The sequence below is a fragment of the Lynx canadensis genome, chromosome F1 (genome assembly GCF_007474595.2).
Source record: "Lynx canadensis isolate LIC74 chromosome F1, mLynCan4.pri.v2, whole genome shotgun sequence".
Lineage (NCBI taxonomy): Eukaryota > Metazoa > Chordata > Mammalia > Carnivora > Felidae > Lynx > Lynx canadensis.
In genome coordinates this window covers 10467450-10485869 of record NC_044319.2, presented here as the reverse complement: position 1 = coordinate 10485869, position 18420 = coordinate 10467450, and the positions used below count along the sequence as shown (strand labels likewise).

Here is an 18420-nt window from a genome sequence, read left to right as displayed (position 1 = left end):
GTAAGCTTCCAGGCTGGGGAGATAGCCCGCACAAAGGCATGGGGAGAAGAAACCACTCTGGGTGTTCAGGGAAGTCTCACCAGTTCGTTGGTAGAGGATGGACTGCTGGGCAGAGTGGCAAGAAATGGCACACTGAGACCCGGAAAAGGCTTGTATGTCACAGAAAAGAAGCATGGGCTTACACCTTTTGGCAATGGGAGCCACCGAAGACTTGCAGATAGGAGAGAGAATTGGCATCGATCCCGTTACGTCGGGCTTCTGTAAAGGTGGTGCGTCGAATCATGGCGCTAGGCAAGGGTAGGAACGTGTTACGCAGCAGTGCGGGTGAAAGTCTGAGGGCCTAGAGCAAGGTGGTGGGAGTGGGGCTGTAGAAGAGGGCACAGCCAGGGTCAGTTAGGAGGGCTCAGGGACATAGCGGGATGAGGGGGTGTATCTGAAGCAGGAGTAACGAACAGCTTCCAGATAATATAGGAAAGTCCGGTTGTAACTGACTACGAAACACCGGAGCGTTCCTTCGTTCTTTCTTGTTTTCGAAACATACGTTTAAGAACTCTCTTCTGCTTGTTGGCTTTCTCCCGAACAGGACTATCGCTATCGCGTTGACTAAGATCAGCTTCCATCAAAATTTTTATACCATCCAGATATTCATGGCCACTGTACTAGGTCTGGATACTTGCAAACATTATAAAGAACGACAGACCAACCTTCAAAATAAAGTCAAGACACTGTTGGACGAGAAGTTCCACTGTCTTCTGAATGACATCTTCCACGTCCGGGTGAGTCACTAGATCTGACACCTGCAGGGAAGAGGGACAGGGCCCGCGCAGCGACCCCTGCCTGAGGTCTGATGCCTTAGCGTCTCTTTGCCGTTTATCGCCTTTTTCCTTTCTCATGTGGAGAATCTGGGTGATGAGGAGATGGTTCCCAAACGTCTTTGAATGAGCATCCCCCTTCCTGAGACATTGGAGGTATCTAGAAATACCATACTCAAAAAAATCCCAAACCCACTGATTCGTTTTGCTGTCACCTTCCCATCGTAGCTACTCTGGACGAGCTGGTCCAGGAGACTGCCAGTGCAAAGACAGAGTATGCCCCGTTACTTCCTGTATCTTACTAGATTCAGTGACATCGCGTGTGACAGCCGGAAGGGGCGCCATGAATTAGCTAACGCATGAGGATTCGATGGCACAGAATGGGAAAGTGATTCGCCCCGAGTCACACAGCTAGTAGCGCCCTTTGCTATGTTCCCATACTTGATCTTCTCCTGATTCTTTGTACAGTTCCCTATTTCACGAGAGGTTTCCAAGATGACCACCTTCAGAAAGCAAAAGCAGTTGGAAGCACTGTTTATGAAGATCTTGGAGCAAGTAAGAGCAGCTGTGGGTCGAGTCGGGGGCAAGGGCAACTGGGAGGTGGCCGGAGGGGTTCAGATGCCACCGGCAAAAGGCTTCGACCGGTGTGAGAGCTTTATCCTAACACAGCCCGTGTCTCGTTCTCCTTTCTTCCTTCCAAACCTCAAGTCAAGAGTCTGTTCAGAATTTAGCTGTGCTTGAAAGGGGTCCCTTTAACATTACTCCTGGGAGTCTGACTTCTCCTTGAGACCAGCCCTTTTTTCTTCTCGCTCTGTGAGAGGTACAATATGGCCAAGGGGTCACGTGTGGAGGCTCCCTGGTCACGCTACCCACATTTGTTTTTTTTTAACAATTTTTTTTTAACCTCTATTTATTTTTGAGACAGAGAGAGACAGAGCATGAACAGGGGAGGGGCAGAGAGAGAGAGGGAGACACAGAATCCGAAACAGGCTCCAGGGTCTGAGCGGTCAGCACAGAGCCCGACGCGGGGCTCGAACTCACGGACCGTGAGATCGTGCCCTGAGCCGAAGTCGGACGCTTAACCGACCGAGCCACCCAGGCGCCCCACGCTACCCACATTTGAACCCGCAGGCCTATCACTTGCTACCTGGGTAACCTTGTGCAAGTTGACTTGCCTATGCCTTTGTTTAATCATCTATAAAATAGGCAGATAGCAGTACCTGACTCACAGGGTGGTGCAAACACACTTGGAACGTTGTGTAGACACACTTGGAACGGCGCCTCTTTGTCAGAAACACTCCTCCCCCTGCCCCCCGCATCTTACCTCGTTCCCTGAGTAACCTCATGACAATTCACCGTATGTGGACGATCACCGGATTTCTTTTCGAGTCCTCACCTCGTTCATAAGCACCCAGAACCAGCTTTCCAAGAGCCTTCCATTTGCAACACGTGGATGTAGAAACTCGCGTTCAGTTCAGCGTCTAATACTAAATTTTATGTTTCCTCCCGCAGGGCCCCTTGTTCCTCATTCCGAGCCTTGATTTAGCTAATGGCAAATTCATTCATGCATCACTTGAAATTATCTTTGCTCTCTTCCTCATTGGTTGCCATTTCTACAACAGCTACTCAGTTCTCCCTGGGAATGTCTCCTCCCTCTCTTCTGCTGTCGTTCAAGTTCTGTCACTCTGGACGACTTCCATGGCTTCCCAACTAGGCTCTGTGCCTTAGACCTCTCCTCTCCAGTTCATTCTCCACGTAGTTGCCAGAACATGTGTAAATTGCGCCACCCCGTGCTTTATACTGTCCACATCACTCCCAGGGCTAATGATGTAAGTCAAAAGTGTTTTGGTTTTTTGTTTGTTTCTTAACCTGGAGAAATGCTATTCATCCTTCAACGTCACTTCTTTGGTGAAAACTCCCAAAGCACTAGGCATGACTGATCCTTCTTCCACCCTGCTTCTGTAACACTTTGAACATATTTCTTATTATATTTGCCATACGGTATTACAATTTGTTCCTTATATGGGTGTCTCTGCCTCTCAGGCGATTGTGGGTTTCCTAGGACAGGGAGCCTGATTCATTTGTGTATTATTATTGCACAGCACAGCGTCTGGCACATTATAAATGATCGATACAAGTTTGTGGCATTGTCTTAAGTTTATACCACCACTTTCTCCTTCTCCGCTTCGGGCAAATAAGCGAGGCATTATGAGTAATTTCAAAATGTCAGACTCTGGACAGTTGATGTATACAATTGCTGAATCATTATCTTGTGCTCCTGAAACTAACATAACATCGTTAAATTGTACTTGAATTAAAATCTCTGCGGAAAATGAAAAAACAAAACACACGGGTTTATTACTTCTGCACCTAAAGATCCCAAGGGACTTGGGGTGGGCTTAGGAATCGGTTTAGTCGCTGGCTTTTGTTTGAAAACTTCTCAGTTGTTTCTGACACATCGCCGAGTTTGGAAACCACCGCTAAAGCTACGCTTTAAGCACCAAGACAACTGTCTTTAGATCATTTATTCTCCCGTGCGACCTTGGCAAGTTACTTAACTGAAATTTTCTCAGGGCGTAGCTTCAATAGTACCACTTCCTGGGAATGTTGCGAGGGGTGAATGAGTTAATTTCTAGAAAGAGCCTCACACGGTGCTTGGAACGTATTAAGTACAGTGTAGATGTTGGCTTTTAGTCACATTAATTAGAGACCATCCAGTTCAACCTTCTCCTTTTAAATATGAAGAAACCAGGGCCCATGATGCACTATAGAATTCATGCTTTTTTAGTTCCTGCTAAAAAAAATATTTTTTTTAACGTGTAGTTTTGAGAGCGAGAGAAGAGCCTGAGTCAGGGAGGGATGACCTCACGAACCGCGAGACCATGACCTGAGCTGAAGTCTGACGCTTAACGGACTGAGCCACCCAGGGGCCCCTATCTGCCCCGTATTTTTAAAGGCATCAATCCAAAACAAAACCAATGTAATGCTAACCTCCCCATCTGTTAAAATGTCCTCAAGGTCCATGAACGACTAAATATGGTAACAGAATGGGGCCGTAAGAGTAGACTTATTGTGTAAATGTGATAAAATGGGTCATAACACTTTATGAGATTATCTTACAAAATCTGAAATTTTCAAGTAGCCTCTGCTGCTTTTGTTTGTAAAAATGTGGAGGGAACAAGTGGGTTAACCCAGTCTCGTCCCAGAGGGAGCCAAGAGGGGTGCAGAGCAGGAAGAGCGGGGGAGGTCTTCTCCATTTAGCCAGCTCACACAGTGGAATCCAGGGTGTGCTCTGTAAGGGGCCGACACTAAGATGTAAACTCTTTGTTTCATCCTTGTAGCCCCGCCACCCAGAACAATACCTGACCCTAGTAGATGCACAATAAATGCTTAATGAGTGCATAAATCATTCAGATTATTTGGGGAGAGGTAGCCTACCCAAGGAACGGGACAGGTGATCTGATTTCAAGGTACCATAGACCATACGTCAGGCTAGAACAGCATAAACGAGGTTCGTCTCCTTCATACCCCCGGGAGATCTTCATTTGTCCATAGATTAAAATGACTTGTGGGGGCGCCTGGGTGGCTCAGTCGGTTGAGCGTCCGACTTCGGCTCGGGTCGTGATCTCACGGTCCGTGAGTTCGGGCCCCGCATCGGGCTCTGTGCTGACAGCTCGGAGCCTGGAGCCTGTTTCAGATTCTGTGTCTCCCTCTCTCTGACCCTCCCCTGTTCATGCTCTGTCTCTCCCTGTCTCAAAAATAAATAAATGTTAACAAAAAAAATTTTTTTTAATAAAAAATAAAATGACTTGTGGTAAACATATCAGTCATTTTTATGTAGTGGGTCCTTTCACCTGCTTACAACCCATTTATCCTTCACATTATCTTTACACAAAGCTCTGACCAAGTAAGAAAATCCATTCCAGCTAGCTTTGTCCCGATCGCCACAAACGCCAAGTTACCGGAATCTAAATTAATACAAATTACCTGGAAAGAAGATTTTGACTTAGCCCCACAAAACTCAGTGGATCCACATGCAGACCCGCACACGTGACTAAAAACCCGAAGTCCCACCGCACTTTTCTGTCTCTCCGCCTTGTGCAGACCGTGAAAGAGGAAAGGATTATTTTCATCATCGATGAGGGCCAGTTCGTCGACGCAGCCTCCTGGTGCTTCTTGGAGAAGCTTATCCGGACTATTCCTATCTTCATCATCATGTCCCTGTCCCCCTTCGTTGACATACCCTGTGCGGCTGCCAGCGCCATAATGAAGAACAGGAACACCACCTACGTCACCCTCGGAGCCGTGCAGCCTAAGGATATCCGCAACAAGGTCTGCCTAGACCTCAATGTCAGGGGCATCCCCAAAGAACTGGACACGTGAGTAACCTGTTTGTCTCCTGAGGTCCCGACCTCCGTGTCCACTCCCCAGATCGAGACTTCGTGGGTTTCCCGAAGGTGTATCTACAAGTGCCCGTTTCAATATGTTCACTGTGCCCGCTGTTCAAGAGCCATTTCTCGTGGTTGGTAGGATAGACCCCGTTCACCTCTTCCTTGTTATTGACCTTGTTCACCTCTTCCTAACCCCATTAGGTTGTCTCAGACGTTTGCTCGGTGACCTCAGTGTTGCTTCCCCTTCGTTGTGTTGGGTACGGGCGTTCTCAGTGTAGTCAGCAGTGACTGAGGACGTCGTCGTGGGCAAGTGTCACAAAAGGCAAACTGGGAAAACTTAGTATATGTGCTGCCGAAGCGAGCACCCCACTGGTAAAGTTTAAGGACACAACTTGTAAACAAGCAAGGTCCGGCAGTACTGTAGTCTGGAATATTCTCCGTCTGCGGCAGGTGTTGAAGGCTGGCTCTTTACTCACTGCTTTCTGAGTGTCTCAGTGACGCCTCCACCGGGGCCCAGACCCCAGTTGCCTTAACAACATGGACAGTGCCCCTGCTTTGGTTGACTGTTTACAACCCACCTTAGTATCTGCATCCTTCTTTTTTTTTGTTTTTTAATTTTTTAGTGTTTGTTTTTGAGAGAGAGAGGGAGAGAGAGCACGAGCAGGGGAGGGGCAGAGAGAGAGGGAGACAGAATCTGAAGCAGGCTCCAGGCTCCATGGTGACAGCACAAAGCCTGATGCAGGGCTCAAACCCACAAGCCGCGAGAGCACGACCTGAGCTGAAGTCAGACACTCAACTAACTAAGCCACCCAGGCGCCCCTGCATCCATTCTTTCTAATGAGTTTGCCATGCTTCTGGAGGAAAGATGTCTTGGACAAAGTCTCATTTAAAATAACCCCAGGCATGAACTTGGCATGGTCTTTCCCTTTGTCTCTCACTCTGTCTCCTCTCTTTTTCTGTGTGTGTGTGTGTGTGTGTGTGTGTGTAGTGTATATATATATATATATATATACACATATACATATATATACACCCCTGTTTATGTTTTTAAAAAGAAATATTGAGGGGCGCCTGGGTGGCTCAGTTGAGCATCCAACTTCAGCTCAGGTCATGATCTCCCGGTTCGTGGGTTCAAGCCCCACATCGGGCTCTGTGCTGACAGCTCAGAGCCTGGAGCCCGCTTCGGATTCTGTGTCTCCCCCTCTCTCTGCCCCTCCCCCTCTCACGCTCTGTCTCTGTCTCTCAAAATAAACTCCAAAAATTTTTCTAAAAATTTAAAAAAAATAAAAAGAAACATTGAAAGGAGAAATCGGAAACTGACTGACATGGTTATTTATAAAGTCAGCAAGGGAAGCAAGACTGAGGATGTTCCTGATTATATAGTTTTGGCTTTGAAAAACATGTGAATGTTTTATGTAATTTTTAAGAATGAGGGACACCTGGGTCGCTCAGTTGGTTGAGTGTCCCGTGTCTTGATTTTGGCTCAGGTCATGATTCCAGAGTTGTGGGATCAAGCCCTATGTTGGGTTCCACACTGAGCGTGGAGCCTGCTTGGGATTCTCTCTCCCTCTGCACCTGCTGTCTCTCTATCTCTCTCTTCAAAATTGAAAGAAAGAAAAAGAAAGAAAGAAAGAGAGAAAAGAAAGAAAGAAAGAAAGAAAGAAAGAAAGAAAGAAAGAAAGAAAGAAAAAGAAAAGAAAAGAAAAGAAAGAAAGATGTAGAAAGCAACCCCTGGGGCTCTTGGCTCTTGGGTGGGTCAGTCGGTTAAACGTCCGACTTTGGCTCAGGTCCTGGTCTCCCGGTTTGTGAGTTCAAGCCCCGTGTCAGGCTCTGTGCTGACACCTCAGAGCCTGGAGCCTGCTTCAGATTCTGTGTCTCCCCCTCTCTCTGCTCCTCCCCCATTCATACCCTGTGCTTCTCTCAAAATAAACACACACAAAAAAAAAGCAACCCTAGAAAAGGAAAACAAATGGAAACAAATAGAGAATAATATTATTTTCAAATGGTTGAAATGAGTCAACTATTTTTCCTTTGGAAAATATGGTTCGTTGGTGCAAACAGGTGGCCTTGTTCCCACTGCAGGTACCTAGTGGAGGGAAGCTGTGGGATCCCATTTTACTGTGAAGAATTGCTAAAAAACCTTGACCATCACAGGGTACTCATTTTCCAGCCAATGGAAGTGGAGGAAAAGGCCAATATGACCTGGAATAACCTGTTCAGTAAGTCTCCCGGTGAAGGCTCTTTCTCTCTGTCCTCTGCAGAGAGGATGGCAGGAATGGCTTTTTCCACAGGCTGCATCCCATAGGGTCAGGGGGACTGGGGAGGCAAGGAGTGTCAGCTCTGATATCTGAGATGGAGAGAGAACTTAACGTTGCCTGGGGCTCACTGAACGGAGGGAGACTGTGTGCCTCGGAAAGAACACCGAAGAACACTGGGGAATCTTAAAGCCCAGAATCCACACGGAAGGGGATTTAGATGTTAGGTGGTGGGAGAAAATACCTTGTCTTCCAGAGTCTTCTAGCTCAAAGTGAATTGTCACCAGGTTTCCCACACCACAGACACGTACGGGAGGATGAAATCTGAGATAATGGCATAAAGGAGGCCAGTTGGAGTTTTTAAGAGAATAATTTGAACATCGGAAGGGGGAGAATGGGAAAAGGATGCATTCCAGAAAGTGGAGGATTAAAGCTTCTGTGAATGATAAGGAAAGGTCTGTGTGGGGAGTCGACAGTGATGAGAAAAATTCACATGTTGGATGCTAAACCCACTGAGCCACCCAAGGGCCCCTGTGGTTGTTGAATTCTTCTATATCCTGGGCCATTTTCTGCCTAGCTGTCCTATCAATTGCTGAGGGAGAAATGTTGACATCTCCAACTATAATTGTAGACTTGTCTATTTTTAATTCTATCAGCTTTTGCTTCACGTATTTTTTGTTCGGTGAATAAACGTTTAGGATTGCTAGGGGCACCTGGGTGGCTCAGTGGGTTAAGCGGCCGACTTCGGCTCAGGTCCTGATCTCGCGGTCCGTGAGTTCGAGCCCCGCGTCGGGCTCTGTGCTGACAACTCAGAGCCTGGAGCCTGTTTCCGTTTCTGTGTCTCCCTCTCTCTCTGACCCTCCCCCGTTCATGCTCTGTCTCTCCCTGTCTCAAAAATAAATAAACGTTAAAAAAAAAAACCTTAAAAAAAAAAAAAAGGATTGCTATTTGTCTTGGTGAACTGACCCATTTATCATGATATGATATCCCTCTCTCTCTGTTAACTCTCTTTGCTCCAAAGTCTGCTTTGTCTGATATTACTATACCAGGTACTCCTGTTTTCTTTTGATCAATATTTGCATGATATATCTTTTCTATTCTTTTACTTTCAGCTTGCCTATATCATAGTATATTTGAAGTGAATTCCTTGTATATAGCATGTAGTTAAATATACTCAGGTGATTTATCTTTCAGTTATTAGATTTAGACCATTTAGATTTAATGCAGTAATTGATATGTTAGGGCTTAATTCTGCCGTTTTCTTTTCTTTTCTTTTTTTTTAATTTTTTTTTTAATGTTTATTTATTTTTGAGACAGAGAGAGACAGAGCATGAACAGGGGAGGGGCAGAGAGACAGGAAGACACAGAATCCGGAACAGGCTCCAGGCTCCGAGCTGTCAGCACAGAGCCCGACACGGGGCTCGAACTCACGGACCGTGAGATCATGACCTGAGCCGAAGTCGGACGCCTAACCGACCGAGCCACCCAGGCGCCCCATTAAGTCTGCCATTTTAAGAAAAGTTTCCTTTTCTCTCCCCATGTTACGGTTCTCATTTTCCTGCCTCCCTTTGCTATCTGAGCATTCTTTAGAATTCTGATTTATCTACAGTATTTTTGAGGCTATCTCTTTGTATAGACTTTTAATGATTGTTCTAGCTATTACATCATATAGCATATGTTATCACAGCCTACTGGTATCACCCCGTTAACAGTTTGAGTTAAGACTGGAAACTGTACTCCTCGGGGCGCCTGGGTAGCTCAGTCGGTTGAGCGTCCGACTTCGGCTCAGGTCATGATCTCACGGTCCGTGAGTTCGAGCCCCGCGTTGGTCTCTGTGCTGACAGCTCAGAGCCTGGAGCCTGTTTCAGATTCTGTGTCTCCCTCTCCCTCTGCCCCTCCCCCGTTTATGCTCTGTCTCTCTCTGTCTCAGAAATAAATAAACATTAAAAAAAAAAAAAAGAAAGCCTCCCTGACCTGCACCCTCTGTTACTGGGTTTATTTCATCAGACAGCTAAATCGCATGATGGCATTATCCTATTAATTTATTTATCTACTGTTCGTTGTCTCCCTGCCATTGTTGGAATTTAAGCGTTGGGAGGCAGGAAATCTGGCACACTTTTGAATCTTCAACCCTAGAACCATGCCCAGTACCCTGGCGGCGCTCAGTTGGTACAGGTGTGTGATTGAAAGAACGGGTCTCACAGTTGCTAGGTCTTAGAAAGGGAAATGAACACGCGTAAAAGAGCACGGAGCGAGTCGTGCCCTTGAACCCCACTCTCCTGCTCCTAATGTACTCAAACACACTCGCACCGCCCCTCCCTGCTTCTGAACTCTTCCTGTCCCCCCCAACCAGCCCTCAGCTCGTCTCCTGTCCCTGGGTCTACTCCTACGATGACAGCATTCTTCACGTTCCTTAGCCCTCTTCCTTGCTAGCTTGCGGCTCTCTCTCCCCAGGTGTTGGTCAGTTACTCATCTACTCCCTAGCTTCCGTGTGTGTGTGTGTGTGTGTGTGCACTTCAACCACAGCCTCGCTCTGAATTCCAGCCGGTGTATTCCCAATTGCCCATTGGATCATCTTCCAGACCCCCTCGAACTCCGCCTCCTTAAACCTAAATGCATCACCCTCCCCCCCCCCCCATACTGCACCTCCTCCTGTATTTCCCCGCCTGACTACTGGCAACATTTATGTCTCAGCGCCATCACTACCTTGCTTAGACCCATTTCCTCCGTCTCGTTGGTGTGCCGCACAGTATCACTACCTAGTCCTACCCACCATCCCTTCTTGATCGCCCGTTGTTACCGTTTCTTGCCCTGTCTTCCTTCTCCTGTTCTCTTGTTCCTCCCATACCCACTTCCAGGGTTACTTTCCTAAAAGTAGCTGGCGGATCACTACTCTCCCCTGTTCGGAAACCTGTGCTAGGTCCCCTTTATTTCGGAATAAAGTCCCAACTTCACAGTGTGCCGTTCAGCGCCCTCCACCCTCTGCTCCCAAACCGTCTCCCCGAATACATGTCCCACGGTAGCACTCCAGCATCCCACACGCTAGGGTTCAGCTGTCCTGGTTTCCTTACACTCCCCTGACTTGCCGAGTGCCCTGTGGTTTCTGTGCCTTCGCATTGATCGCCCGTCTTCCAATGGAAAACCCCTTCATCCTTCAAGATTCAATCAAAATACTTTCTCCTCCATGAAGCCTTTCTGAATCCAAGACTGAATCATTTTTTCTTCTCCCTTCTCACGACATAGTACTCCTTGCTTTTTTAGCTATTAGGTCCCTCGTCCTGGCACGACGATTAGTTACTTACCTCTCTGTTTCTGTAGACTTTGAGCTCATGGCGGTTGGAAGCATGCATTATTCACATTTACAGCCTTCACAGGCTATGGTGCACAAAGGGTCTGTACCGTATTGATAATGAACTCTCGACAGTCTTTGAGCCCACTCACCTGGCACCTGTTTACTGCCTGGAAAGTTAGCTCCTTGCGTACATATCTTATCTCTCAAGCAGACTGGAAACTTAGCTATGTTCACCTCCATATTTCCACATCACATATCGCCGTGCCTTACGATGAAGGTGTTATATGAATGACTGAAGGGTAAGTCAGTAATGCATTTTAGAGTAGCAGGAGACAAAATTACTAAGCAAGTTTACGATCCAGCCTCACCATTTAAAAATTTTTAAGTTTACTTATTATTTTGAGAGACAAAGCAAGAGAGAGGGCAGGGGAGGGGCAGAGAAACAGAGGGAGAGAGAGAGAGAATCCCAAGCAGGCTCCACACCATCAGCACAGAGCCCGACGTGGGACTCAAACTCATTGAACCATGAGATCATGACCTGGACTGAGAGTCAGGCACTTGAACGACTGAGTCACTACCACCCAGGCACCCCCAGCCTCACCATTTTAAACAATCTCTCTCTGATGAACATGCGGTGAGTCAAGTCGTCTCCCACAGAATGGGTTTGCATCTGAGTGTGGAGATTTGAACACGCGTGCGAATATATGTCACCATGAGATACTGTCCTGATAATCTGTGAATCAGATTTTTTGTAAACCGCATGTACCACAGAAGACTTCTGATAGTTACTGCCAATCCTTTGGGGGCAGCAGAACATTTTTGAATACATTTCGGTTTTCACGTATGAGTTCGCTTAAACAGTATTCCAAAATATTTGGCGAGCCAACACACGTCTCTGCGTGCACTGTCTCTCGTAAGATCCCTCTTGACGTTTCTTGGAAAATCAAGATAACAGAAAAATGACTCTCAACTTTTCTCCCTTGTTCTCCCCCTGTAGAGAATTTTAGTAGGCCAACAGAGGAGCTAAATATTTTTACTCTCGGTAAGGAGGAGGGAAATGAGGAAGTCTGTAACCTCGCTAGTGGTGTCATATTGAAAAACTTGTCACCTCCAGCATCATTAAAAGGTAAAGACAATTTGCATGTTCGTTTTCCAGGACCTAGACTCCCCTTTTTCATTCTCGAGGACAACTGCGTAAAAGGGAGAAAGGAAGGTCATCATAGACTGATGACGTTTGTCTGTTTTGTGCTGCCCCGGGCAGTCGAAGTCTCCACGGTGGGCTTCGCCTCCCTGCTTCTAATTTGGAGAGTTACCTGCTCCCCTGTGCAATTTCTGGAAGCTGACTTGAACAAAGTTTTGTTCAACCGCATGAAAGGATGAAGCGTAATGCATTTTTCATTAAACCAACGCCACATAACGAGAGAGAAAATCTAATCCTGTAGCTTTTGCTGCCTTTTACTTTTAAAAGACATGACGAGTGTGGAATTTATATCCAAGCTCTGTTATTACTCTTTCAAAGAAAAATGGCTTTCAAGCAACATTCTGATGTGACTTGGGCTCCAACCCATGCCATCTATAAATAACTGAAAAGGTTTTGAAGGGTGACCTAGGGACACCTCAAGGTCCTCAGTCTTCCCAAAGCATCATTTGTTTCTTCCGCTAGGTCTATCAAAGTAGGAAGGTGGACTGGCTTGCCTTCTACGGTGTTCTGTGGGCAAGTTGAGAAATGCAGATTTTGTCCCACTGCAGGTGATGTAATAGCAGGACATCCTGGTAGAAATGTTTGGGAAGCCATGTGACCGTGACACCTGGGCTTAGATGAGAAGCCAGGATTCGAACTCAGAGCTCTCTGGCACTTGGTCGTGAGCATAGAGGTGGTAGTCATAGGCTGTCACAGGAAAGAAGGAGTCTCTGGGCAGGTGGAGAGGCGGCTTGGTGCTGGGAGGAGGGTGAGTCAGTGACGAGGACAGACAAGGGCCCGCTGGAGAGGCCAACCCAGCTCGTGGATGACAGGCTCTCACCTCCGACCACCGTGGCCCGCCGTGACCTCCCCTCTCCTCACAAACCCCATCACGCTTTTGCTCCAGATCAGAACACCGCGACCTCAGTCTTATGCCGATCGGGCCGTCATGCCGGGCGTGTTTCAGACGCCGGCACCTGCCTCTCTCGTACCCCCAGCGCATGCTGTCTGTGGTGTAGACACCAGGCAGATCCCTCATTTGGTTTCGCATGGCCGGGGTTGCGTGAAGCGAGCACAGTAGAGCAGGACGGCTGTCCACCCGTGGGCCGTATTTGCTCCGGACGAGTGACTGGTTCCCTACTGTGTGGCTTTTCACCTGCAGAAATCTCTCTGGTTCAGCTGGATAGCATGAGTCTCTCCCACCAGATGTTGGTGAGATGCGCGGCCATTATCGGCCTGACCTTCACCACGGAGCTGTTGTTCGAGGTTCTCCCTTGTTGGAACATGAAGATGATGATCAAGGCCCTGGCCACTCTGGTGGAATCCAACATCTTCGATTGCTTCCGGAACGGCAAGGAGCTCCGAATGGCTCTAAGACAGAACGCGGCCTCGTTTGAGGTCAACTATCGCTCCCTGTCTCTGCAGCCCAGCGAAGGGCTGGGTGAGTAGATCCGGGAGGCAAGCCACATCTCCTCTTTGCCCGGTCAGAGGGCTGACGTGCGAGGTAGGGGGGCTGGGGGGGCTGATCCGCCGCCTTTCTGTTCGTCCCAGCCCACGGTGAGGAGGAAGAGCTCCGCGAGCTGGAAAGCGAGGTGATCGAGTGCCACATCATCCGATTCTGCAGGCCTATGATGCAGAAGACGGCCTATGAGCTGTGGCTGAAGGACCAGAAGAAAGCCATGCACTTGAAGTGTGCCCGCTTTTTAGAGGAAAATGCCCACAGGTGTGACCACTGCCGAAGCGGCGACTTCATCCCCTGTCACCACTTCACGGTGGACATTCGGCTCAACACTTTGGACCTGGATACTATTAAGAAGATGGCCAAGTCCCGCGGATTTACAAGTAAGACTTACTTTATTCCCCGTTAGTTCTAACTACCCCTGGGGAGGGAGAGGGGGGCGTGGGGGGGGGCCGAGTCCAGCGGGAACCGTCTTGCTGTGAGACTGTCAGAGGGGGTTTGGGGATCAGGACGATCAGGACTCTGGTGAAACGGGGCGCAACCAGAGCTCAAAGGAAAATATCCAGAGGGATTAAGCTGACCCAGCTTAATTCACACCAAGGGATGGAATAGAAGGTTCGGTGGGGGGGGGTCGGGGGGGCCGGGTCTCACACGTTGAAGCAGAAACAGGAGCAAGAGGGAGGAGTGTTTCTCAGCAGGCAAGAATGCTGTTGCTTTGTCAGGTCTGAAACAAGGTTCCAGCGGAGAAAGAATGCCAGTGGGGTAGAATTATGCAGGGCTAAGCGGGTCAGGATGCCAGAAAAGGGGGCTCCCGCTCAGGGCAGGGGTTCAAGGGCATCTGTGAAGCAAAAGTGAGAAAGTTATCATCCGATAGCACAAGTCAGCCACGCGATCTGGGGAAACACAGGTTTCAAGGGGCAAAAGGGACCAAGGACTCTGGTACCGTAGGCACGATGGATGTGAGGCCAAGGGTCGCAACCCCAATTCCAGCCCCCCTCGTGGGTGACCAGGGAGAACTGGTGGGCTACATGTCTTAGCTAAAGCCTTGGTGACTGTGGCTAAACCCGGTGAGGAAACCAGAGGCTTAAAAGCACAGGATTCCTATCTTTTGTGGATATTACACACTGGGAAGAAATGTATGGAAAGTGCCCAGCACAGAGTAGCTACAAAAGAAATATTTATTTCTTTATTTTTAATGTTTATGTATTATTTTTGAGGGAGAGAGAGACAGAGCGCGAGTAGGGGAGGGGCAGAGAGAGAGGGAGACGTAGAATCCGAAGCAGGGTCCCGGCTCCGAGCTGTCAGCGCGGAGCTCGACGACGCGGGGCTCGAACTCAACAAGTATTGAGATCACGACCTGAGCTGAAGTGGGACGTCTAACTGACGGAGCCACCCAGGCGCCCCATAATCACCTTTAAGAAGGACTCGAGGAACCAGCTGGCAGCAGGCAATGGGTCAATCCGAGCGGTTGGTTTTAAGCAGGCGGCTAGCGTCGTCGGAGAAAGCAACTTCATTCATTTTGGGGGTTCTCTAATGTAACTCAGCAGTTTTGCTCCGGCGATTCTGTGACCAGAAAAAAACTTCCGAAAAGTTTTACGACAGAAACAATGATCCCAAGACCCAGTGTCCCACACGCTTTCAGTAGTACTTCTCAGGGACAAACACCTTGACTTAACTGTTCTCTTCAGTCATTGCCTCCATATACGAAATGGTGTGTTTATACAGCTTTTCTAAAACTCAAATTCTGACGTTATCTGTTTTCTTCCTACCGTGGCCAACAGATACAGCAGGCCAGGGTGAGGACTTACCGCTGTCCCATTCCTCCTCAGGACCTCTCCCCCATTATCATTATCCCCATACATTATCATCATTAGATAAATCCTTACGAAGACCGCATAAATGCTATTTGCAGAACCAAGTAATATACTGTGAACACAGTTCTTTTTTTAAAATTTTTTACCTTTATTTATTTTTGAGAAACAGAGTGAGACAAAGCATGAGCAGGGGAGGGGCAGAGAGAGAAGGAGACACAGAATCCGAAGCAGGCTCCAGGCACAGAGCCCGACGCGGGGCTCGAACCCACGAACTATGAGATCATGACCTGAGCCGAAGTCGGGCACTCAACCGACTGAGCCAACCAGGCGCCCCTGTGAATACGGTTATTAATGAAAGTTTATTTTTCCTCAAGTTTCTAGGATAATTTTTTTTTTTTTTGCAACGTCTTCTTGATAATATCCTGTCTGTCGTGATTGGGTCCTCTGTTCATTACCCTTGAACCTTATGCCTGTAGATAATACCCGGTGAAGGACATACAGTTAACCCTTGAACAGCATGGGTTTGAACTGCGCAGATTCATTTCAGATTTTTTTTCCAATAAATACAGTCCAGCACTACAAATGTATTTTCTCTTATGATTTTTTAAATAATATTTTCTTGGGCACCTGGGTGGCTCAGTCGGTAAGCGTCCGACTTCAGCTCAGGTCATGATCTCACGGTTTGTGAGTTCAAGTCCCGCATCGGGCTCTGTGCTGACAGCTCAGAGCCTGGAGCCTGCTTCGCATTCTGTGTCTCCCTCTCCCTCTGCTCCAGCCCCACTCACACTCTGTCTCTTTCTCAAAAATAAATAAACATTAAAAAAAATTAAAAAAAAATAAATAATATTTTCTTTTCTCTAGTACTTTATGGCAAGGCTACAGTATATAATACAGAAAACAGAAATATGGTAATCAGTTTTAGGTTATCAGTAAGGCTTCTGGTCAACAGTAGACTGTTAAGGTTTTGGCAAGTCAAAAGTTATGTGTGAATTTTCAACTGCTGGGGGTGGGAATTTTCAACTGCGTCCCAAAACCCTTGTGTTGTTCAAAGGTCAGCTGTAATTGGAAGAGGTTCAAAGACATGGCATTAGGTGTCGATTAGAGAGGGAGGAAGTTGATTCTCTTTTCAATTTTCTCTCTGTCCTCAAGTCCTTCTTGAACGCTGTTATTTTCATGAGTCTTGATCCCCAAAGATCTTTCTCCGGGGCTCCGTCCTTCAGGTCGCTCTACCTACTTCATCAATGACCACTCTTCTAGCTCCTTTGTCTTCCAAACGTGTTGAAATCCCATCCACCAGGGGCGCCTGGGTGGCTCAGTCGGTTGAGCGCCCCGACTCCAGCTCAGGTCATGATCTCACAGCTTGTGAGTTCGAGCCCCGCGACCGGCTTCAGATTCTGTGCCTCCCTCTCTCTCTGCCCCAACTCACTCGCGTTCTGTCTCTGTCTCTCTCAAAAACAAATAAACATTAAAAAAATGTTTAAAAAATAACAAAAATAATAAATTAAAAAAAAAAGAGCATTCTCTTGTGGAGAAGCAGACGATGGAGAAAAAAATTTAGTAAAGAAGTAAAATCTATAGGATGTCACAAGGGGTAAATCCCATCCCAAGGAAGAAAACTGAAAAGAATATTAGTTAGGGCCAGGGGGATTAGGAATGTAGAGCCAATAGGAAGCCTTCATTGAGAGGTGAGATTCCTAGGAAGATGAAGGAAGTGAGGGATTTTGTCTCGGGCTTGGTGAGGGAGAGAATCCAGGCAGGGGATAGACAGCACAAAGGCCCCGAGACAGGAATTGATCCCTTCTATTTTATACATTGTGGGTTTGTGCTTTTTAAAATGTATTTTATTCTCATTTTAATGGGGTAAAATTGTCGTAGACCCGGAGGTACAGGAGAGAAACAAAAGAGTTCAATCTGTCACCTTGAAGCTGAGGTCTTATTTCCAGGTCTTTGAAACCCCGAGATGAGCAAGTGATATCTTGGCTTTTCTCCCTCTGAGAACCTACAAGCATTTTGTGTATTTTTTTTCCTTAAAAAAAAAATTTTTTTTTAATCTTTGTTTGCTTTTGAGGGAGAGACAGCATGTGAGCAGGGGAAGAGCAGAGAGAGAGGGGGACACAGAATCCGAAGCAGGCTCCAGGCCTCGAGGTGTCAGGACAGAGCCCGACGCGGGGCTCGAACTCACAAACTGTGAGATCACGACCTGGGCCGAAGTCGGAAGCTCAACCGTCTGAGCCGCCCAGGTGCCCCTATGTTTTTTCCTTTCGATTTTGACATCTTCTCTTTGAAGTAGGGAACTTTTAATAAAATATTTCCTTCATATATGAAGAAAATTGAGAACAATAAGTAATATGATTCACCTGAGGGGTAGACGATATAACGACAAAAACCGTATCTTGTATTCCCCAACTTTATTTCTTCTTTTTAAAGTTTTTTCGTGTTTATTTATTTATTTTGAGAGGGAGAGAGAGAGCACGCACATGCATAGAGTTGGGGAGGAGCAGAGAGAGAGAGAGAGAGAGAGAGAGAGAGAAGAGAGAATCCCAAGTAGGCCCCACACTGTCAGGAGAGCCCAGCCTGGGGCTTGAACTCACTCACTGTGAAATCACCTGAGCCAAAATCAGCAAGTCAGATGCTCAACCAACTGAGCCACCAGACACCCCTCCCCAACTTTGTTTCCTTTTCTAGCCAATATTGCTTGTCTCTGCATCTCCTTCTATCACTATTACAATTTGAAACATAAAAAAATAGAGAGATGTTGGGGCTCCTGGGTGGTTCAGTCTGTTAAGCGTCCAACTCTTGACTTCAGCGGTCATGATCTCACAGTTAGTGAGATCAAGCCCCATGTTGGGCTCTGTGCTAGCAGCACGGAACCTGCTTAGAATTCTCTCCCTCTCTCTCTCTCTGTCCCCCATGTGTGCACACGTGCACTGTCTCTCAAAATAAATAAACTTTAAAAATATATGTGTGTGTGTGTGTGTGTGTGTGTATGTAGATGTTGATGGAGGAATAGCATTTTATTTTTCTTTTTTATGTTTTTCAACAAATGTGCATTTTATTCAGCAAATATTTATTGAGTATCTACTATGTGCTAGGCAGTGATCTAAGTACCAGGGGTATCATGCTACAAATGACAGCTGTGTGGTGCGCCTGAGTGGCTCAGTCAGTTAAGCGTCCGACCTGAGCTCAGGTCATGATCTCATGGTTTGTGAGTTCGAGC

General features: G+C 47.2%; 1 protein-coding gene across 1 annotated transcript in view; it reads left to right on the top strand.

Annotated features, from left to right (window-relative positions):
* The window catches only part of ADCY10 (adenylate cyclase 10), a 72939-nt gene that overhangs the window by 28763 nt on the left and 25756 nt on the right, over nucleotides 1-18420 (top strand). The window contains exons 15-21 of the mRNA XM_030302858.1: nucleotides 584-776; nucleotides 1281-1367; nucleotides 4917-5191; nucleotides 7286-7422; nucleotides 11748-11876; nucleotides 13093-13371; nucleotides 13482-13772. Of these exons, the coding sequence (XP_030158718.1) occupies nucleotides 584-776; nucleotides 1281-1367; nucleotides 4917-5191; nucleotides 7286-7422; nucleotides 11748-11876; nucleotides 13093-13371; nucleotides 13482-13772 (1391 nt within the window). The remainder of the gene's footprint in view (nucleotides 1-583; nucleotides 777-1280; nucleotides 1368-4916; nucleotides 5192-7285; nucleotides 7423-11747; nucleotides 11877-13092; nucleotides 13372-13481; nucleotides 13773-18420) is intronic.